General features: G+C 49.5%; 2 protein-coding genes across 11 annotated transcripts in view; one reads left to right on the top strand and one right to left on the bottom strand.

The window, feature by feature from the left end:
- GRID1 (glutamate ionotropic receptor delta type subunit 1) overlaps window positions 1–22,821 on the bottom strand; it is a 638,858-nt gene that overhangs the window by 547,407 nt on the left and 68,630 nt on the right. The window lies entirely within an intron of this gene.
- On the top strand, window positions 5,814–9,402 carry LOC140632145 (uncharacterized). Of its 8 annotated transcripts, none has more exons than XM_072823835.1 (5): window positions 5,816–6,421; window positions 7,498–7,609; window positions 7,934–8,317; window positions 8,553–8,693; window positions 8,887–9,402. In XM_072823835.1, exons 1-5 carry the CDS (start codon window positions 5,889–5,891, stop codon window positions 8,929–8,931), a joined length of 1,215 nt encoding a protein of 404 aa, XP_072679936.1. In that variant the 5' UTR covers window positions 5,816–5,888; the 3' UTR covers window positions 8,932–9,402. The 8 variants fall into 8 exon arrangements, 2 of the variants coding, with proteins under 2 accessions (XP_072679935.1, XP_072679936.1); XR_012029674.1 differs by adding an exon at window positions 7,727–7,828 and having other exon boundaries at window positions 5,935–6,421; window positions 8,553–9,402; XR_012029675.1 differs by lacking the exon at window positions 5,816–6,421 and adding exons at window positions 6,926–7,044; window positions 7,727–7,828 and having other exon boundaries at window positions 8,553–9,402.

Raw genomic sequence — 22,821 nt, forward strand, 5'->3', positions numbered from 1 at the left:
TATCTCCAAGAAGATAAAGAACAGGGGAGCAGTGCCAAGGACTCTCTCCCTCTGATCCAATTAAAGTCGTCTGCAGCCACTAAAAAAAAGAGCACCAGCAGCACCAACAGTCACACGCAGAACACGGGCCCAGCCTCAAACCACAAGCTTCCTACCGCCAGCCAGGGTTCGGGGCAGGGGGTCTTACTCCAGGCCTTCAAGCTAGCATCCCACCCCAAGGAGGCCCCCGAATCCATCGGCAAAGCAGGAAGGAACAACAGAGAGAACGCAAAGATGAACAAATAGGTAAAGGAAGTAAAATGTCTTTAGTCCCATAAAAAATAAATAAATAAATAAAAGAAAGCAAACAGTACAATTCCAGAGGAATAGCCAACTTGAAAATAGATTCCAGCACAGAGCGTAAGAAGACTTTGGGAAAATGCTACCAGTTGTTTTCAAAGAGAACAAGAAACGCATCAATTGAATAACAGGGGTTAAAACAAAATTAATATCTCTATACAAATCGGTGGGTGCCAGGCGGGAGGTCTGGAGGGGGCGTGGGAGAAATAGAGGAGATTAAGGGTACAAACTTTCAGGTGTAAAATAAATATGAAAAGATAAATAAATTAAAAAATAAAAAATAAAATAAATATGCCACGGAGATGAAAAGTACGGCACAGGGAATATAATCAATAATATCGTAATAATGACTGGTGACGGATGGGGACTACACTCACGGTGGTGAGCCCTGAGCAACGCGCAGAATGACTGACTCAAACGCTGTACACCTGAAACTAATGGGACACTGCATGTTAACTGCACCCCAATAAACCTTTACATCAGTATAATCTCTATGCCCTGAATAAGACTGCTGTTGGAAACAGTAAAAAACAGAAATGACATTGCCAGACCCGTGCCAGGAACACACACACACACACACACAAAGAAATCTGTGACAATTAGTATTAGTAGCACATTAGTCAGTTTAAGCTAAGATGCGCTGTGACGATAAGCAAGCCCAAGGTCTCAGGGGCCGACACGTTAGCTGCAGGTGGGCCATGGCTCTTGGTCTGAGGAAGCAGCCCCCAGCGCTCCTGGCTGAAGGGAAACCAAACATGCCAGAACCGTGTGACGGCTCTCAGGCCTCCATCCAGGAGAGGCCTAAGGCACGCTCGCCCCCGCGTCACCGGCTGAGCAAGTCAGATGGGCAGGGACGACACCATCAGAGCAGCCCGTGCAGCTTCCCCCTGAGAGCCGCACTGAATATTTTGAACAATAAGGCAGCCCAGCACATCCAGCCAGGACACAGAATCAGCGAGTAGAAGCTTTGTTTCGTGGGAAAGGTGATAAATATAAGAGAAAATGCTGGAAGAACCCAAAGGTAGGGGCTCTGATTCCCCAAGAAGACACAAGAAACAGACTGAAGCTATAGGCCCCAGTCTACCGGAAGAGTTCCCAGAGCTGAACAAAGAACCCACATTAGAAATCAGAAGGACACAACCCACCTAAGGAAACGCTGATGCACTGAAAGGAATGCTAAATTTCATGACTGAATAAATGTTTAAATCTCAAAGAAAAAGAGAAAGAGGTATCCTGATGAGAGACATGGTGCACTTGTGGGCTTCAGAGAGGCGCGTGCTGACAGGGGAAGTGCGTCCCACGTCCTTCACGGCCATGGCCTCAAAGCCTGGAGAGAACCCGTAAGAACATGGGATGTGCCTCCTTTAATGAGCTCAGCCCCTGCCGATGGGCAGACGGCCCAGGCCACCCCGGAGGCATAAAGACCAGAATGGCTGCTCTCAGACCCCAGAAGCATTGTTCTCTCCTCTCACCCATAAATCTGGATCCGCCCACGTTCACTGAGGACACTCTAGGGCCCATCCTTCCTCAGGTGCGTCTGTAAACTATTTGCATGCAGAAAACAAAACGTTTCTGAAATATTGAAAATGATGAACTCACATAAATGCATAGAAATAAAAACATGAATATATAATTACAAAGAAAAACAGGAGAAGCATGGGGACCACCACCATGCGGGTGAAATCATCTTCAAATCAGAGAAAAAGTTAATTACTTCAAATGTAATCCAGCTGAGAGCCCTCCTTCCCCCTGTCCCCCAGGGAATCGCATCCCTAAGAGCTCATGTCTGCGTGGGGGCACAGATGGGAGCAGGGGGCGGACCAGAGACAGAGATGGAGGCAGAGAGAAGAGGAAGGAGAAGGATGGAAAGAATCCAGTAAAGGAAAGGGAGCAAGTGAAGCAGGCCGGTTAGAGGCCGTGCCCTGACCTCCATCCAGAGCAGATGGTGAGCAAGAAGGTCCCTAGAGCACCTGGGGAGCTCAGCAGTGGAGCATCTGCCTTCGGCCCAGAGTGTGGTCCTGGAGACCCGAGATCAAGTCCCTGCAGGGAGCCTGCTTCTCCCTCTGCCTGTGTCTGCCTCTCTCTGTCTCTCATTATTAAATAGATAAAATCAAAAAATAAATAAATAAATAGATAAAATCTTAAAAAGGAGGAAGAGGAGGAGGAGAAGAAGAAGAAGAAGAAGAAGAGGTAGTAGTAGTAGTAGTAGTAGTAGTAGTAGTAGTAGTAGTAGTAATAAAAGTGGTAGTTGTTGTTGTTCCCTGGAGCCAAGCAGTAGGGCCTTCCCAGGAGGAAGAAGAAGAAGAAGAATAGTAGTAGTAGTAGTATTAATAGTAGTAGTAGTAGAAGTAGTTGTTCCCTGGAGCCAAGCAGTAGGGCCCTCCCAGGGGACATAGCCGTGGGAGGCCCCCGACCGCCAGGCTCCTGGAGAAGCTGGCCAACACAGGACTTCCCCGTATGAGTCCTTCCTGGGGGAGGTGAGAACCCAGGCAGTGGTTTCTTAACCTGCTGGCATGTATTCAACCAAAATCAGTCTCTCCTAAGCTTCTGTGAGTCACCCCCACCTAATCCTTAGACACCCGAGTCTGCACCCCTCAACCCCACAGCCTGTGGGGCGGCCCAGGCAACAACCGCCCTCCTCCCCAGTGCCCCGTTCTCCCTTCTATCTTCCACGGGGAAATTCAAGCACGGCCCGTGTGACCTCTAAGACTGACAACATGCCAGGCATGAAGCTCCACGCTGTGGAGACAACTTCATGACAATCCTCCCAGCATCTCTTACAGCCAGCGGGTACCAGTATCATCCTCATCTTAGAAATGAAGGAAGCAAGGCTCGGGAAGTTAGGTGACTCTCCCAAGGTCACAGAGCAAGTGACAGGGCTAGATTTAGAAGCCAGGTGGGGCCTGAGCGACCCGCAGGTGCCCCGCTGCCTTCCTCGTGGGCACTGCTTAAACGGTCCCTGCAGCGCACTTCAGCCTGGACCCCAGCAAGGTCCCCGGGAGCTCACGATCCCAGCGGGGACACAGACACAGTGAAATGAAGCACGCCATAGCAAGTGACATCACGGCGGGCCCAACGCGAGGCCGGAGAGGCCGTGTTCAAGGAGCTGGGCCCAAGGAATAAGCGAGTGAGGGGAGGTGGGCACGGCACCTCCAGAAAATGGAAAATCACCGGTCAGCCCCACTTCCCCAGAGCCCGCTCAGGAGTGTGATAACCATGATAACAGACACGGACAGTGATGGAAGGCGAGCTCCCAGGGGAGGCCCCGCGGCCAGACTCCACAATTACCAGCCGCTCGCCGGCAGCTCTGGAGCTGACAAGACAGACAGTTCCCTCGCCTGCGATGCAGGAAATGTTTTGTGTTTTCTGCTTCGGCTTTAATTCTGAGCTAAACAAAGACCTGGCAGGTGGGAGATGGAGTGCTGCCCAGGGAGCCCATCCATGCCTCCCAAACAGGGTTCCGAAACCAGCGGAACAGCTGGGGCTGCAGGGGACATCACTGTCGTCCTTGGAAGGGCCCATCCCGGGACCTCCCGGCCCACGTCCTGGGGATCGGAACACGTGGCCACCTCGGGCAAGCCCCACAAGGGTCCAGGCTCTGTTCGTGGAGGCTTCCTCCTCACACCATGGGAGGTGGTACGAATATTATCCCAATTTTGTGGATGAGGAGACAGGCTCACCTGGATCATGTGACTCTGCAGCATCACAGACAGAGCCAAGTTGAAAGTCACCCTGTGAGAGCCCAGAGCTCCAGGTGGTAGGGCCTGCAGGAGCCCAGGAAACAGGCAGGTCAGACAGGGCCTGCCAGCATGGGAAGGGGGTAGGGTTCGAAACTGGCCACAGATGGTCCCACGCCGTGGCAAGGATTAGGTGTGAAAACACTAGCACCAAGCCTGGCACCAGGGAAGTGCTCAGTAACTGCCACTACCCCGAAGGCTGAAGGCCTCATGAGGGCAGCGACCTCATCTGCTCTGCCCCCCTGGGATGCCAGGGCCTCAAGGGTGCCTGGTGGCCCTGCCAGGAGATGCTCAGCAACTAGGGATCTGGGCCCCACGGATGCTCTGTGGTTCTGCGACAGGCTCCACACTCCAGACCCAAGCCCAGAACATTTTCAGAACTTTCCTTTTCCAAGCTCTTGGCTTGATCAGTCAGACATTCTGGTGTGGCAGGTGAGGAGTGAGCGGGGAAGAGACATGACGAAGGAGGCAGGAGGCAGAGCAAGATGCAGACAGCACACCGCCCCAAAGGCCAGACCCCACCACGGGCAACCCAAACTCAAGGGCCCCGGGCGGGCGCACAGAAGCAGCATCCAGGGGACGTATGTGTCCGGGCGGCACCAGCACACCAGCCAGCCCTGCTCCCCAGTCCGACCCCCAGGAAGCACAACACGGCCGCCCCGCTCACCATCACGTCTCCAGAGACCAGCACGGGACCTAGTCCAGAGTAGGCATTTCATCAATATTTGTTACAGAAATCACTGCCCAAGGAGCCTACTGGGTGCGGGGCACTGCTCCAGGAGCTTCACTCTTCATAACCAGGCTCCTTGGGCAAAGTGGAAGCATTACACCAGGGTTGCCAGGTGGCAAAAGGGAGGCTCAGAGGGGAAGAAGCCATTTGCCTAGAGTTAACACCGCCAGGGGGTGATGGCAGCGAGTCGGCCTTGGCCTATGCTCCTTCCACTGCTACACGTGCCTCCTAGGGTGAGGATGGACGAGAAAGGGGCTCTTTTGGAACAGAGAGAGTATTTACTCTCCCCGAGCAGCTTCTCTGAGCCCTGTGCCTACCGAGCCCAGGGCAGCCGGGGCAGCTGCTCCAAATCTGCCAAAATTTAGCTCAGGCCAGAGCCAAGTCTCCCCTGAGATCCTGGTCCCACCCTGCCAGGAGCCTGCCAGGCACTGGGCCACCCCTGGGGAGCCGGGAGGGGGCCCAGCCACCCTGAGGATCTTGGGTCCTTCAGCCCAGGCCCCTGGTCCAGGCCCGGGGTCAGGGTTCAGCAGCACCCGGACTCCAGAGTCCCCCACACCTCTCCTCTGCTTGGGCATCAGGCTCCAGGGGCACGGGCGGGGCCTGGGCTGGAGTGGGCGTGGCCTGGACTGGAATGGGCGTGGCCTGGTCTGTGGTGGGCGTGGCCTGGGCGGAGCCCGCCCGCCGCTCCGCCCCCAAGGTTAGAGACCCGGCTCTCCAGTCCGCGCTCTCTAACCCGCGTCCACGGGAGCGGCCCCTGGAGCTCCGAGGAGTTAGAGACCCCGCCCAGATGCTCGGCTGGGGCGCCCTCCGCGCCCCGGGGCCCGCCCCCGCCCCCGCCCGGCAGGAAGCGCCCCGCGTTCCCAGGCCCCGCCGCCCCCTCCCCCGGCGAGCGGAGCCCGAGCATAGGCCGCGTTTGTGGGAAGCCGGGCTCCGCGCGCGGAGAGGGAGTCGATTTATTCTGGAGAAAACATCTTTGTTCTGCGAGTGAAGGGGAGCCCTTTGCAACAATTTAATGCTCTGTTCGCGGGCCCGGGGGTGGGGCGGCAGCGCGAGGCTCGGTCCTCGAGGCGGAGCCGCACATAATGAGGCTTCTCACTGCCGCTCCCCGCCGTCCTGCCAAAAGCCAGGACGGTTATTTATCCATTAATCTGACATTACACCCCCTGCATCTGATCTGCTTAAATAAATTTGGTGGGTGGAGTGTGCGCCTGGCGGAGAAACCCGCGCGTCCCATTTCCGACGCGCCAACGCGTGCGCCCGAGCCTCGCCAGCTCGCCTTACCCTCCTGGGGCTCTGCGGGGCCGCGGCCGCACCCGACCCGGACCCCGACCCGGACCCGGCCCGGACCCGGACCCGGACCCCGACCCGGACCCCGCCCGGCGGAACCCCGACCCGGACCCCGACCCCGAACCGGACCCCGACCCGGCCCGCTCGGCGGGACCCCGACCCGGACCCCGACCCGGACCCGGCCCGACCCGCTCGGCGGGACCGACCCGGACCCCGACCCAGACCCCGACCCGGCCCGACCCACTCGGCGGGACCCGACCCGGACCCGGCCCGACCCGCTCGACGGGACCGACCCGGACCCCGACCCGCACCCCGCCTGGCCCGCTCGGTGGGACCCCAATCCGGACCCCGACCCCAACCCGCCCGGACCCGGACCCTCTTCCGGCCCTGCATGGACCTGGATCCGAACCCTTCTCCTAGCCCCACCTGGACCCGGACCCGAACCCCTCTCCCAGACGCCCCCGGACCCAGACCCAGACCCCTCTCCCCGACTCACCCGGACCCAAACCCTTCTCCTAGCCCCATCCGGACCCGAACCCAAACCACTCTCCCAGCCCCTCCCGAACCCAGACCCTCTCCCGGCACCACCCAGACATGAACCCCTCTCCCCGCCCCACCCAGACCCGGACCTTCTCCCCACCCCACCCGGACCCTGACCCTGTTCTGGCCCCGCCCAGACCCGAACCCCTCTCCCCGCCCCACCCCAACTGAACCCTTCTCCTAGCTCCACCCGGACCCAGCTCCACCCGGACCCTGACCCTCTCCAGCCCCACCTGGACCCACCCAAACCCTTCTCTCGGCCCCACCCGGACCCGAACCCCTCTCCCGCCTCCACCCCACCCGGACCCGAACCCCTCTCCCCGCCCCACCCAGACCCGGACCCTCTCCTGGCTGGCGGACCTGGAGACAAGCCACCTCCTTCCGCCACCATCTACAGGTGGTAGGGAAGAGGTAGGACACCTCAAACCCGGACCCCCACTGTCTGGGCTGGAATCCCGGCTGTGCCACTCAGGAGCTGGGTGACCTTAAAATATCACCACCTTCTGTGCCTCAGTTTCACCACCTCCTACTTAGGGCTATTGTGAGAAATGAAAGAGTTAATATGTATTTAAGGTGCTTAGAACAGTGCCTGGCACATGGTTGTTGTTGCATAAAAATTAGTTTAAAATATAGATAATGTTTAAAATCCACATAAGTGTTGTAAGCAGGGCTTTGGAGAGGAGCCACAGTTCTGGGTCCTAAATGTGACAAAGGGGCGTAGGGCACTGGTCTGCTGCCCCCCCACCCACCTCCACCCACTTCACTCAGTTGAGGGTGGTCATGGTAGGAGGGTCATGGAATAGCTCATTCCAGCAAAGGTCCCACTGCTTGAACGTGTCTGAAATCCCTTTTTCCGCCCCACAGCTTGTGTTTTACAGAGGAGCAAACTGAAAGCCAGAGAGGGGAAGGGACCCGTCCAGCGTTCAGCAAGTTCACAGCAGAACTGGAAGGAGAATCCAGGGCTTCTATCCCCCAGGTCCAGCTCTTGGTTCTGGGCTTTTTGATTCGGTTTTGTTTCCCTGCAGCAGGAGACTTCCTGCCCACTCACCCCATTTTCAGTGAGGAGCTCAGCAGCCTCTCTACCTATCACCAGGTCAGGACCACCCATCACGATGCCCAGCTGGGCACCCTCCTCTCCCCTCCCAGCAGCTGGAGCACCCCCCACCCCAGGAGCTGAGAACCTAACCTATGGCAGGTGAAACCCCGAGACCCTCAGACTTTAACACCCCACACCCCGGGGGGCTGGCCACCCCTGCACATATATCCTTCATTTCTCATTTCATCTTCTGCTTCTCTGCAGCATCTCCTTGGCCCAGAAATTGCTGGAATTTCCTATGTGTCCTCTCTAGATCTTGTCTGCCCCTTGGCACCCTGTACCTTCATCCCCAGGGCTGAGTCTGTGCCCTGCCCTACAGGCTGGAACCCAGCACTAGGTGACACCTGGGGCCTGCTGCGCCCGCCCAGCCACCACGTCCACCAGAGCCTTGGATGCGGCACTGGCCCGCACGCACCCAGCCTGAGCTCACCGCACCCCTCTGGGGCTCTCCCCAGCCAGGCCCAGCCCCAAACACCTCCCAGAGGGCCGGGAGTTCCACCTGGAGAAGGACGCTTCCACAGTCTTCTTGCCCGGGAGAGGCAGCCCGAGGCCCCACGCAGGCTGCTGAGGCGAGTGGAGAGTGAAGCGGTGAGTCTGTAACCAGGGAGAAGCTCTGTCCCACGCAGGAGCCGCTCTGCCCAGGCAGCTGCAGGCCCAGCCCCTGCCTCCTTCCGAGCAACAAAGAGGCAGGCATGCGGGCAGACAGACGCCCACCACAGAGACCTCCCACTCGATTGCTGTGTCACTATCTGCCCCCTCCTCCCGGCCCCACAGAGGGGGAAGCCCCTCCGACCTGTCACCAACTGTACCCTTTGCCAACCAGAAGCTCCCAGAGGAGAACGGCTGCCTCCGAACCTCCAGGAAACCCTCTGACCGTTGCCATCTGCTCCTGAGGCCTGCCGAGACCCGAACCAGCCCAGCCCTTTCCTTCCTAGCCAACTCGGAGAACATCAAAGTGCTGGAGGCAAGAAGAAAGTCCCCAGGCCACCCACTGGGGGCAGAGTGGGGCAGACTGGGGCCGCTCAGCAGTCCCAGCAGGCTCGTGCTCCTGACACCCCTGCCCTGAGCACAGTCTCATCTTAAATAACTGTCCTCACTAGCCCCCTGCTTTACCTCCCTGGCTGCTCCCTCTCTTTTGACTCCTGTCCACCCTGCAGCTCATGGGCACCCCGACCAGTGCTGCTCCTGGGAAAGTGATCTGAATCCTGAGTCGCAGCGGCTTCGGACCACTTCAGCTGGCCCCAGCCCCTGATACCCCGTGCCAGGCACTGTGCCAAGTGCTCTGCAGTCTCAGGCTCGGCTGGAGAACACGCCTCCCGTCTTACAGGGGAGGACACAGGCCGGCCCCCAGGCACAATGCTTCTAAGTGGCCCAGCCTGAATTTAAACCCAGATGTGTGTGAATCCAGAGCCCCAAGCCTTCCCAGCAGGCCGCGGGGGCTAGCCCGCCCACACAGCTGTTCTTCCCCATGAATGAAATCAGACACGGAGCCTCACTCCCACAGCCACGCAGGATGGAGGAGAGCTGGGCCCTGCAGGCCGTGTGTCCTGGGCGTTCTAACTGGGGGTCTGGCTTCCTTCAGGGCCGCTAAGACTCACCTGTCATTGGCAGCGCGAATGGAAATCAGCATTTTGCAGCAATAAAAGGCCGCTCCTGGTTAGACATCAAACGAATCCATCTTCTCTGACAGTTAATTTTCATTTTGCAACTTTCCCTGGTGACAACGGCAGGTAACGACCCTGGGCATCTGCAAAGTCGCGGAGCAGCAGCCCAGCCACCCACACCCCTGGCTCCTGGCTGCCCTGGTTCAGCGCCCCCCACCCTTCTGTGCCTGATCAACAGCCCCCTGCCCCTCGCTCCCCAGACCGAGCCCACAGAGTCACCCCTCTGCCCAAGAACGCGTCGCAGGGCATCAAGCCCGAGCCGCCCTCCCTGGGACACTGCAGAGCTCAGACATGAAGCCACCGGCACAGGCGCTGATGGCTCCCTCATCCTCACTGATCCGCACCCCCACCTCCATCATCACACACCCCCCAACATGCCTCTGGCCCCAGCACCTGCCATCAACCCTCAAGGCACAGCACCAACGACGCTCTCGGGAAGTCCCCCAAGCACCCCCTTCTCCGTCCCCAGGCCCGACTGCAGAGCACTCCAATACCTGGCACCCCTGACCACCTCCAATGTCATCATCAACCCCAACACCATGTCTGACCCCCAAATGCACCTCACAGATTCCCAGCACTCCCACACAGCTGGGGAGCCCCTGAGTCCCACCCAAGGCTTCCCCCATCTGTGCGGGGGGGGGGGGGGGGGCGGGGGGCAGAGGCAGATGAGATGGAGCCTTCTCCAGAGGAAGGCCCTCTGCCCACTCTCCCGACCTCCGATCTCTGCTGGGCCGTCGGCTCAGCTCAGAGTCACCAGGTGCAGTTCGCCACAGCCAGCTCTGCACCTGCTAAGAGAAAGGACAGCAAGGCCAGCCCGGCCCTGGACTGGGGCTCGCTGGGGGGCCCCAAAGCCAAACACAGCAGCCTGGCTCAGGAAACCCCCCAAGGGCTCCCCTGCACCCTAGGACTCACAGCCACGAGGAAGCTTAAGTTCATGGGAGGGTCTTCCAGTGACCCTCACCCCCTTTCCTGCAGGGCTATGGCACCCAGGGCTGCACCCTGCTCCAGCCCTCCACCTCCCCAAATGCTTCTCTCCTAGTCCCACCCTCCCCGGAGCCCCTGACCCCAAGAACAACACTACCATGTAGTGAGTGCTCCCGTGTGCACAGCACGGTGCCCGCCAGGCTGTCTGTCCATCTTGGGGCCAGGCCAGCCTCACGTCACTGCATGGACTCCAGCCCCGGAGCAGTGCCTGGCATGCGGGGAGAGCAAGAAGCATCTATTGAATAAATGAACAGAGGCCTTTGGACCTGTGCTCCTGTGAAATCCCCTCGCCGCCCCGCAAGCTAGGTACTGATTAGAGGAAACAGAGCAGACGAGGCCTAATTCCCGCAGCCCTCAACCAGCAGAGGCACAGACACAGGGCACTCCCGGTCCAGGGCCTCTGCTCAGTGCTGACCCCCAGAGAGCCCCATGCAACAGGGACGACGCATTAGGGCAGCTCGGCCCAGCCCTGCCCTGTGCGGCCAGAGCCGGACGGAGTGCAGCTCCAGGCTCCAGGCACAGGAGGACCCATTTCCTCCTGACTCCAAACCACAACTCCAGGAAGTGCAGGCAGCAGCCCCTGCATCTCCCTGGCAACCCAGGAGCTTTTGTTCTTGAAGAATGGAGCTGATTCATCCCCCCAAAGGGTGAACAGCAGGGGCTGCCAGCAGCAGCAGAGGAGGGTCTAGACCCCATGCAGCCAGGAGTGGCCCAGGCCCAGCTGATGCCCCCGGGGAGCCCCCATGCCCCAGCTGGGCTCCAAAGCAGCATTCCCAGTGCTGTCCACACCGCTGGCCAGAACCCCACACCAGGGATCCACAGGGCGAGCCCCACTGCTGGCCCTCCCACTGCTGGGCCTCTTGCTCTCCACCACACTCCCATAGGACCTGGTGGCTCCAAACACCTGGCCACAGGCCCTCACCCAACACCACGCCCTCTCTGTACCTCTGCACCCCGGTCCCTCAGCCTGCAAAGCCCCTTCCTTTCTCATCCCTTGCTGAGACCTCTCATCCTTGAACCAGAGGCTCCGATGTGGCCCCTGCCCCGCCCTCAGTAATTCCCCCTTTAAGCAAAATGTGTCACGGCTGCCATGTACCCCACAACACCATCTCTCCCAGAGGCCTCCCTTTCTTGGGGCTGCGCCATCCCTCCACTGGATGGTGAGCCCCTGGAGGCAGGGAGCAGGGCCCTTCTCCACCAAGCGGTTCCAGCCCCAGCAGGGGGTGGGGGAGCACCCACAGGAGCTCCCAGGAAGTCATCACTGGGGGGACGGCACAGAGTGTCCCCTGAGGACTGTTACAGTCTGTTACTTGGTCAAGCCTGGTGAGTGGCCTGCTCCGGCCGATGCCACGGCAGCCGCTGAGACACGTTTATTCCAAGCAGAAGCCTGAGCCGGTTCTCGCTTCTCCACCCATAGCACTGAAAGCATTTTTGGAGAGCACTCGCTTCTCAGCCTGGTTCCTGAAGTGGGGGAGATGACCACAGGCTCACAGCAGCCCCGGGCCAGCCCAGGACGGACATGCGGCCTGCGTGGGCTCAGGGGCTGCTGCGACTGCCACACAGGCTGGCCTACTCCAGCGACGCAAGGAATGAGCAACAAATGCCTCGTGCACCTGCCCAGGACGCACGCCCCAGCTGGCTTTCTAAGTAGGCTTGTCACATCATGACGACCCCACAACAAATGTTTAAAACAGGAAGAAAGCTTGTGGGGCATGTTAGGAAGACTGAGCCTTGGAGGCAGACACCTGAGTGCATAGCCGAGCTAACACACACCCATGACCTTGAACAAGTCCCTTCGCCTCTGGGAACCTCAGCTTTCTTCTCATAAAATCAATACCTACCCCCGCAGGGCGTTCTTGAGATGTCAGGAGTACAAACTGCCTGTAAAGTGCGGGGCACACTGGGAGCCTTCCATCGCTTGTGCCTGCCAGTCCCTCACATTAGCTCCAAGATGCCTGGGGGGTGAGGAGCAGGGTAACCAGCCAGCCACCTCAGGACAGGCCGCATCAGAGATGCTGTCACCTACGCAGGGCACAGAGAGGCCCCGGACTCCCAGCGAGCTGCACTCAGGGAGGCCGCCAAGCCAGTGCTCAGGTTACATCCCCACCCCCACCCCCACCCCACGGGCACACAAGGGCAGCATCCTGAGATTTCTGCCTCCTCTGGGGCACCTCAGCTCTGGCCTGCACGGACCCTTTGTTCATCAGGGGTCCTCCTGTCCTCATCCTCATGCCTGTTCTGGTCCTCAGCCCTTCCTCTCTTCCTCCCTGACCACAGCTGGCCCTTTCCTCAGGTTCAACTCAGAAGACAATTTTGAGGCAGGTTGGCAGCAGCTTTCTGGGGATAGGGGCACATCCTGTTGCTTCCTATTGTCCTTCTAAGCCTTCTGACTTATCTGGTTAAGGGGCATAAGGGTAAGTGACTCCTAACAAAGGGTCCCATAGGAGCCAGAAAGGGCATCTTCCAGAATGCAGAAAGCCACCACAGCTCCTGTCCGGGGAGGCTCCAACCCTGATGGGCACAGGGACTTGGGACTCACGAGGAAATGCCCATCACAACATCACACTGTGCAAAGGCACAAACCAAGGACTCATTGGCACAGACATGGGAACCACATTTGCTGATCACTTCCTAGGTGCCAGCACCCTAATGGGTGCCTTACCTGCACACCCCATAAGAACTCTGCAAGCTGCCTGTGTGGGGGCACCGTGGCTCCTGCAGATGAAGGACCAAGGAGGCTCACACGTGGGTCTCAAGCTCCTTCCTACAGAAACCTCACGAAATTAACAACCCTCTTCCCTTAATGGCTGAACAAATCTATCCTGATTTGTAGGCTTTCCTGAAACAGCATTTATAATTGCATTCGGTGAAAAATGTTTTAAATGAATCTAATTCTTCATAGTTTGGAAACATGAAACATCTGCTTTGTCTCAGCAACTGTACCTCTTGATTAAAACAACTATAAACCATTCTCCTGCCCCTTCAGATCATGGGCTCCTTGAAGCCAGGGGCTATGAATTATCCTACCCAACACCCACAGGAGCCTGGCAAAGATCAATAGCAGATTAAAACATTAAATTGTCCCTTCTCATCTCATTCCAACATTTGCCTCCTCTCCATCATCCTTCACATCATCATCCTCTCCATTCCCTCAATCATTAAATAAACTCAAATTATCCATATTTTATTTTTTTTAATTATCCATATTTTAAAAAACACCTCAGATTTCTCCTTTTGATCAAGATGGAATAACAGGGCAGATTTACCCTCCTTCCAAAACAACTCAAAAAAATGGTAAAGTATATGAAATAATGTTTTTCAAGATACTAGAGATGAGGCAAAAAAAAGGACAGCAATGCCTGGGAGACTAAAATAAAACAAGGTGAACCCTACGATTGCCTCAGCTTACTGCTTTAAGCTTCCAAAACAACACAGGTGTTGGGGGAGGGGATGCCCTGAGTCGAGGAATTGAATCTAAGTATCAGGGAGATCAAGGCAGCCAGAGAACCAAGACAGAGTACCAAGGAGGTGAAACCTAGGGATTTTTCTAAAGATTTCACTGAAGTATTTAGCAGAGTTGAGCTTTTCCAAGGTCAGGTAAAGAAACACCCCCAGAAATTTGAGGGTCTAGTACTTCATAGGGCCAAGAACAGTGGTATTTTCAATGGGAATCTCATGATTCACATTGGGTAGAGTACATAGAAAGGTATTGCCTCAGCAGGAATAGCTGTGCTCCTGCCTAACAAGTGGGAAAAGCAAGACTCAAAGGATCAAACCAGGGAAGCCTGGGTGGCTCCGTGGTTGAGAGTCTGCCTTTGGTCCAGGCGTGATCCTGAGGTCCTGGGATCAAGTCCTGCATTGGGCTCCCCACAGGGAGCCTGCTTCTCCCTCTGCCTGTGTGTCTGCTTCTCTCTGTGTGTGTCTCATTAATAAATAAATAAAACCTAAAAAAAAAAATCAAACTGCTTCCAAGTAACTTAACTTCATCCCAGAATAAAACTCAAAAATATTTTCTAGGAATACAAAAATATCCATCACAATATCTGTAACCCAATCAAAACTCATGAGGTATGTAAAGAAGCAGGAAAATATCACTGACTTTTGAACAACATAAGGGATAGAGGTGCCAATCTCCTGTGCAGTCAAAAATTCATATACAACTTTTTATTCCCCCAAAACTTAACTAGTAACAACCTACTGTTGACTGGAAGCCTCACCAATAACTTAAATAGTTGATTGACCATATTGTGTATGTTATGTGCATTATATACTGTATTCTTACAATAAAGTAAGCTAGAGAAAATATCATTAATAAATCATAAAAGAGAAAAAATATACTGACAGTACTGTACTATATTTATTTGGGGAAAAAAAATCCATGAATAAGTGGACCCACACAGTTCAAATTCATGTTGCTTAAGGGTCAACAATATGGCCCCTATGAAAAGAAAATCAATCAATCCAAACTAAGCCAAAACTGGCAAAGATGTCAGAATTAACAGACCACAATATTAAAACAGTCATTACTATTATATGCCATATGTTCAAAAGTTAAACAAATGCATGAAAAATTGAAAAGAAGATGCAAATGAGACTTCTAGAAATAAAAACTGCAATGTAGGAGATTAAAAAATAAACTGAATTGGTTTAGTGTCAGATGAGATATGGCAGGAAAAAAGAACTTAAAATGATGGTAAAAGAAAGCATTCAAAATGAAATGTAGAAAAGAGGAAAAAGGGAAGGAGGAAGGAAGTGAATGAGAGAAAGAGAAGAAAAAGGGAAGGAAGGAAATGAAAAGCATATTAGTGAACTGTGGGACAACTTCACACAATATAACATATGTGTAATTTGAGTCCCAAAGGAGAGGAAAGGGAGAGGGAAAGGAAAATATATTTATAGAAATAACTCATGAAAAATCTCCAAGTTTTATGAAAACTGTAAACCCACAGATCTAAGAATCTTAAGAAACCCCAAGCACAAGAAACACAAAGAAGGAAACTACATCAAGGTACATCATCATAATTGAAATGCTCAAAACTGGGATACAGACAAAATCATAAAGGCAGCAGAGAAATAAGACATGTTATTACAGAGGAACAAGGATAAAGATGACAACAAATTTAGTATCAGACACAACGCAAAAGAGAAGTGGAGCAACAACATTAAGTTCTGAAAGAGAAAAACTCTGAACCTAGATTTTTATACCCAGCAAAAATATCTTCCAAAAAACTGAAGGTGGAGTAAATACGAGCAGAGTAAGCAGCTCTAAGCTCTTATACCTATAAAGATAAATACAGAGAGAGAGAGAGAGAGAGAGAGAGAGAAGTGGCCAGAACCAACTTTGTCAGAATTCTGGGAAAGAGTCAAAGGTTTACAACAACCAAGAGAACAGTTCATTAAAAACAAACAAACAGGGACACCTGGGTGGCTCAGTCGTTTAAGCATCTGCTTTCTGCTTGAGTCATGATCCTGGGGTCCTGGGATGGAGCCCTGCATCAGGCTCCATGCTCAGCAGGGAGCCCGTTTATCCCTCTCCCTCTGCTGCTCCCCTGCTTGTGTTCTCTCTCCTTCTCTGTTGAATAAATAATCTGTTTTGAAAAAAATGGACCTTAAAAACAGTAGGAAAGCATTGTGACATTTTCACTTGAACTTGCTCCACTTAATCTCCAGCATGACAGCAGTCTTGAAGTGGTGACAGCTCATGTTCCCAGACAGAGACCTTAATCCCTGACTCTAGAGAAAGTAGAATAAACTTTGTTCACAAATCATTTTGTATGTGTGTCATAGGCTGTCTGGAGGCTACCTGAAGGACATATGCAAGGCACTCATCTGCATTCTGCAACTCAGAACTGAAACTGAAACTCATAGGTGTTGGTTGAAACACTGCAAGATGAACCCCCAGATACCTGGGGAAAAAGGTATACTCAAGACATAAAATAAACTACCTGAGACCCAGGAGAAGAATCTGGGAGGGATTTTTTGGGAAATTAAGACATTCAAAAGCACCCACTGATAGGGGTCAATTTAGAAAGCCACACTACACCCAAGGAAAGCTGCACGCCCAGAAGAGACCTGAGAAGACCCTAAGATTTCAGCTCAGACTGATCTGTAGATTCAGTGCAAGCCTGGCTAAGTGCTGAAGGAGTTCTCCAACAGAAAGTCAACCTATAAAGATTGGGGAAAAAGTTTGGAGTTTTTGTTTTGTTTGTATCTGTGTTTGTTGTATTGCTGCTGTTACTTATCTTGTTTTGTTTTGTTCTGAACTCCAGGAATTCAAGGAAATCTCTCTCAAAACATTACCTGAGCAAAAACTAAAGGATAGACTTCAGTAACCACATAAAACACAGTATACAGTCTTTTCAAAAGCAGTTTGAAAAATCACTAAATAATGGATTATTTAGCCTTCAAAAATGCAAAAAAAAATCAAAGTTTGGGAAAAGGGAAGACTCTCTCAGCTCTAGCTGAAAACCAAAAGGAAAATCCGAATTTTCATTTAAACACTGAGTAATCAGACACCAAGCAAGATGTTCATTAAGCTACCTAATTAATTATCATAATAATTGTATTTTGCTTTCATTTCATTTTTGAAAAAATAAAATAATAAATATAGATATAGATATAGATATTCTCCTGGAAATGTACTGAGCTCTATTTGTAAATACAAATTCTCAAAACTTAAATGTGATTGACATAATAGAAAAAATGTAAATACATGTTCAATTAAAACCACAAAAGGCAAGGATGCCTGGGTGGCTCAGTTGGTTAAGCATCCAACTCTCTTTTTTTTAAATATTTATTTATTTATTTATTTACTTATGATAGACACAGAGAGAGAGAGAGAGAAAGAGGCAGAGACACAGGCAGAGGGAGAAGCAGGCTCCACGCCAGGAGCCTGACGTGGGACTCGACCCCGGGACTCCAGGACCACGCCCTGGGCCAAAGGCAGGCACCAAACCACTGAGCCACCCAGGGATCCCAGCATCCAACTCTTGATTTTGGGTCAGGTAATGATCTCAGGGTCACAAGATTGAGCCCTGTGTGGGCTCAGTGCTGAGCATTGAGTCTGCTTGGGATTCTCTCTCCTGCTCCATCTGTCCTTCCCCACCCCCTGCTTGGGCTCTCTCTTTCAAAAAAAAAAAATACAAAAGGCAGAAAAAGAGTAGAAGATAAAAACAGGAAAAAAGAACAGGGTAACAAATAGAAAACAGTAACAAATATATATTATTTCAACTATATCAATAATCACTTTGAATGTCTGGTCTAAATGCACCAGTTTAGAGATTGTCAGAGTGGATCAAAAAACATGAGCCAACTATATGGTGTCTATAAGAAATCCACTTTAAATATAAAGATGCACATAGATCAAAAGAAAATGGGTAGAGAAAAATACACTGTGCTAACATTAATCAAGAGAAAGCAGGAGTAACTATATTAATTTCAGACAGAGCAGACATGAAACTAAGGTAAAAAAAAATCAGGGATTTAAAAAGGTATTGCATAATGACTAAAGGGGTCAATTCTCCAAAAAGACATAACAGTTTTTAATGTGTATGCACCTAATGAGAGAGCATCAAATTACATGAAACAAAAGCTGATAGAATTGTATGGAAAAAATAGATGAATCCACTATCATAGTTGGAGACTTCAACACCCCTCACTCAGAAATGGACAAAACCAGCAGGCAGAAAATCAATAAGGATATAGTTGGACTCAACAACACCATCAGTCAACTGGATTTAATTGACATCTATAGACGACTTCATGCAGCAACAGCAGAATACACATTTTTCTCAGACTCACAGGGAACGTTCGAGACAGACATTTTCAGCCACAGAACACACTGTAACAAATTTAAAAGGATAGAAATCACACAATGTCTGCTCTGAGATCATAATGGAATTAAACTAGAAACTAATAAAAGAGAACTGGAAAATCCCAAGTACTTCTAGACTAAACAACACCCTTCTAAATAACATAAGTCAAAGAATATTTACAATATTTTGAACTAAATAAAAATGAAAGCACAATTTATCAAAATTTCTGGGATGCAGGGAAAACGGTGCTTAGAGGGAAATTTATAGCACTCAATGCATAAATTTAAAAAGAGGAAGGACTTAAAATCAATAATCTAAGCTTCACTTTAGGAAACTAAAAGAAGAGCACATTAAATCTAAGCCAAGCAGAAGAATGTAATTAATAAGAATCAGAGCAGAAATCAATGAAATTGAAAACAGGAAATCAATAGAGAAAATCAACAAAACCAAACCTGGCTCTTTGAAAAAAAGAAATAAAATAAAATCCATAAGTCTCTACCTAGGATAATTTAGAAAAAAAAAAAGAGGTAAGACACAAAAATTACTAATATCATAAATGAAAGAGTGGACATCACTATAGATCCCATGGAAATTAAAAGGATAATAAAGGAACATTAAGAATAAGTCTATGCCCACGAATTTGATAACCCTGATGAAATGGACCAATTCCTTGAAAGACAAACTGCACAAAGGAAGAAACAGATCATCTGACTACATCTATATCTATTAAAGAAATTTGAGAGGCACCTGGGTGGCTCAGTTGGTTAAACCTCAGGTCATGATCTCTGGGTCCTGGGATCGAGTCTGAGTTGGGCTCCCTGCACAGCAAGGAGTCTGCTCTCGCTCTCTCTCTCTCTCTCTCTCTCTCCCCGCTTCTGCTCCTCCCACCTGCTAATTCTTTCTCCCTTTCTCTCTCTCTCTCAAATAAATAAATAAAATCTTTTTAAAAAGAAAGAAATTGAGTCAATATTTAATAACCTTCCAAAACAGAAAGTACAAGGCCCAGATGGATTCACTGGTGAATTCTACCAAACATAAAGAAAATATTACCCCATTTCTCAATAATCTCTTTCAGAAGATGAAAGCAGAGGGAACACTTCCTTACTGATTCTATAAGGCCAGTATTACTCTAACATCAAAATCAGACAAAGACTTTATAAGAAAAGAAAACTATAGACCAATACATCTCCTGAACAGAGATGCAAAAATCCCCAACAAATTAGCACATCAAATCCAACAATGTATAAAAAGAACCATACCCCATGATGAACTGGGACTTAACCAAGGTACACAAGGCTAATTTAATATTCAAAAACTCAATTAGCAAAATCCATCATATTATATACTAAAGAAGAAAATCACATGATCATATCATCAATTGCAGAAAAAGCATTTGACGATATTCAACACCCATTTGTAAGTTTTAAAAATTATCAACATCAAACTAACATCAAACTCAAAGTTTTCCCACTAAGATCAGGTACAAAGCAAGATGACTTCTCTCATCACTCCTTTTCAACATCATAGTGGGAGTCCTTACTAAAAATACCAAAATGCAAAAAAAAAAAAAGGATATTAAAAAAAGTATATGGATTGATATAAAACTGTCTTTATTCACAGATGACATAATCATCTATGTAGAAAATCTAAAAGAATGGACAAAACTAAAGGATTACAATAAGTTTGCCAGATATAAGGTTAATATTCAAAAGTCAATTGCTTTCCTATATACCAACAATAAGCATTAGACTTTGAAATTGAACATATCATTCATATTAGCACCCAAAGAAATGCTTAGGTATGAACCTAACAAGATATATATAAAATCTATATGAATAAAGCTACAAATTTCTGATGAACAAAATCAAAGAACTAAATGGAGAGACTCTCCATGTTCATGGATAGGGAAGCTCAATATTATCAAGATATCAGTTCTTCCCACATTGCTCTATAAGATTCAATGCAATCCTAATAAAAATTCCAGCAAGCTATTTTATGGACATTGACAAACTGATTCTAAAGTTTACATGGAGAGGCAAAAGTTGCAGAATAGCTAACACAATATTGAAGAAAAAGAACAAAGTTGGAGAACTGACACTACATGACTTCAAGACTTACTATAAAACTATAGTAATCAAGACAGGGAGGTACTGGCAAGAGAACAGACAAATAGATCAACAGAACAGAGAGCTCAGAAATTGTCCCACATAAATACAGTCAACTGATCTTTGACAAAGAAGCACTATCTTTAGATAGTCTCTTCAATAATTGGCAGTCCACGTGCAAAGAAAAAACGAATCTAGACACAGACTTTACATACTTCACAAAAATTAACTCAAAATGTATCATAGACTTAAATGTAAAGCACAAAACTATAAAACTCCTAGAAGGTAAAATAGGAGAAAATCTAGATGACCTAGGGTTTAGTGATGCCTTTTTAGATACAAATTATGATCCATGAAAGAAATAGCTGATAAGCTGGACTTCACCAAAATTAAAATCTTCAGTTCAAAAGATGAATACCCACCATTTGCTTTGACATGGATGGAACTGGAGGGTATTATGTTGAGTGAAGTAAGTCAATCGGAGAAGGACAAACATCATATGGTCTCACTCATACGGGGAATATAAGAAATAGTGAAAGGGACTATAAGGAAAGGAGGGGAACTGAATGGGAAAAAAGAGAGAGGGAGACAAACCATGAGAGACTCCCGACTCTGGGAAACGAACAAGGGGTAGTGGAAGGGGAGGAGGGCGGGGGTGGGGGTGACTGGGTGACGGGCAGTGAAGGGGGGCACTTGACGGGATGAGCACTGGGTGTGATACTATATGTTAGCAAATTGAATTTAAATCTTAAAAATTAAAAAAAAAAATCTTAAAAATTTAAAAACTACAGACCAGGAGAAAATACTTAAGAGAGACACATTTGACGAAGGACTGTTATCTAAAGTACGCTTTAGATAAGTACAAAGAACTCTTAAAACTTAATAATAAGAAAACAAACAACCCAATTTTTAAAAATGGGCAAAAGACCTTACTAGAAACCTCACTTAAGAAGAGATACAGATGGCAAATAGGCATATGAAAAGATGTTCCACGTCACACATCAGCAAGTTAAAACAACAATGAAATACCACTACATGCCTATGAAAATGGCCAAAATCTGAAACACTGACAACAGCAAATGCTGACAAGGTTGCAGAACAAAAGGAACTCTCACCTAATGACTATGGGATTGAGCGCAAAATGGCACAGCCACGCTAGAAGGCAGTTTGGAGGTGTCATACGAAACTAAACATACTCTTACCATGCAATCCAGCAATCACACTCCTTGGCATTTACCTGACAGAATTAAAAACTTATATTCATACAAAAACCTGGACAAGGATGTTTATAGTAGCTTAATTCATAATTTCCAAAACTTGGAAGCAACCAAGACGTCCATCAGTAGGTGAACGGAGAAGTGCACTGTGGTACATTCAGACAAAGGAATAATATCCAGTGCTACAAATAAATGAGCTGTCAAGCCATGAAAAGATACGAAGGAACTTTAAATAAATTTTAGAGGCATCCCTGAGGTTATTACAGGTTTGGTGCCAGGCCACCACAAAAAGCGAGCATCACTATAAAGCAAATCAAATAAACTTTTTGATTTCCCAGTCCACATAAGTTAGGTTTCCACGATACTGCAGTCTATCAAGTGAAGAAAAAAAAAAAAACACATACCTTAATTTAAAGATACTTTACTGCTTAAAAAATGCTAAGTATCATCTGAGCTTTCAGCAAGTCATAATCTTTTTGCTGGTGGAGAGTCTTGTCTCCAAGCAGACGGCTGCAGACTGATGGGGCGTGGTTGCCGGAGGCTGAGGCAGCTTCGGCAAGTGCTTAAAATAAGATCAAGATGAAGTTTGCCATATCAACTGACTGTTCCTTTCACAAACAAATTTCCTGTACACATGATGCTGTTTGCTAGCATTTTGCCCACAGTAGATCTTCTTTCAAAATTGGAGTCAATCTTCTCAAACCCTGCCACTGCTTTATCAACTAGGTTTATGTAATATTCTGAATTCTTTGTTGTCATCTCAACAATCTTCACAGCATCTTCACCAGGAGCAGATTCCATCTCTGTAAGCCACTTTCCTTGCTCAACCGTAAGAAGCAAATCCTCATCTGTTAGTTTTATCATGAGACTGCAGCAATTCAGATATAATAATGATGAGAAAGTTATTGCAAGAGTTACCACAATGTGACACAGAGACACAAAATGAGCGAATGCTGTTGGGAAAATAACACCGATAGACTTGCTCAACACAGGGTTACCATAAACCTCCAATTTGTAAGGGGAAAAAAGGCATTATCTGTGAAACCCAATAAAGCAAAGCACAATAAAAGTCTCTCCGTACTAAGTGAAAGAAGCCAATCTGGAAAGGCTGCATAATGTACGATTCCAAGTACATGACATGATGAAAAAGGCAAAACTACAGAGACAATAAAAAGATTAGTGTTTGCCAGAGGTAGGGAGGAAGAGATGAGTACGAGAATACAGAGAAGTTTTAGGGCAGTGAAAAATAGTCTGTATACTATAATGACTGATAAAACATCATAATGACTGTTTATGTAATTTAATTAG

This window comes from Canis lupus, chromosome 4 (assembly GCF_048164855.1).
Source record: "Canis lupus baileyi chromosome 4, mCanLup2.hap1, whole genome shotgun sequence".
Classification (NCBI taxonomy): Eukaryota; Metazoa; Chordata; class Mammalia; order Carnivora; family Canidae; genus Canis; species Canis lupus.

Excerpts from the sequence above, each read along its gene's own strand:
- LOC140632145 (XM_072823834.1), top strand. The coding sequence starts at position 5,889 with ATGAGGCTTCTCACTGCCGCTCCCCGCCGTCCTGCCAAAAGCCAGGAC. Across the intron at positions 7,610-7,933 it reads CCAGGGCTTCTATCCCCCAG|CATCTCCTTGGCCCAGAAAT; the intron begins GTCCAGCTCTTG and ends GCTTCTCTGCAG. Across the intron at positions 8,318-8,555 it reads GGCGAGTGGAGAGTGAAGCG|CTCCCAGAGGAGAACGGCTG; the intron begins GTGAGTCTGTAA and ends GCCAACCAGAAG.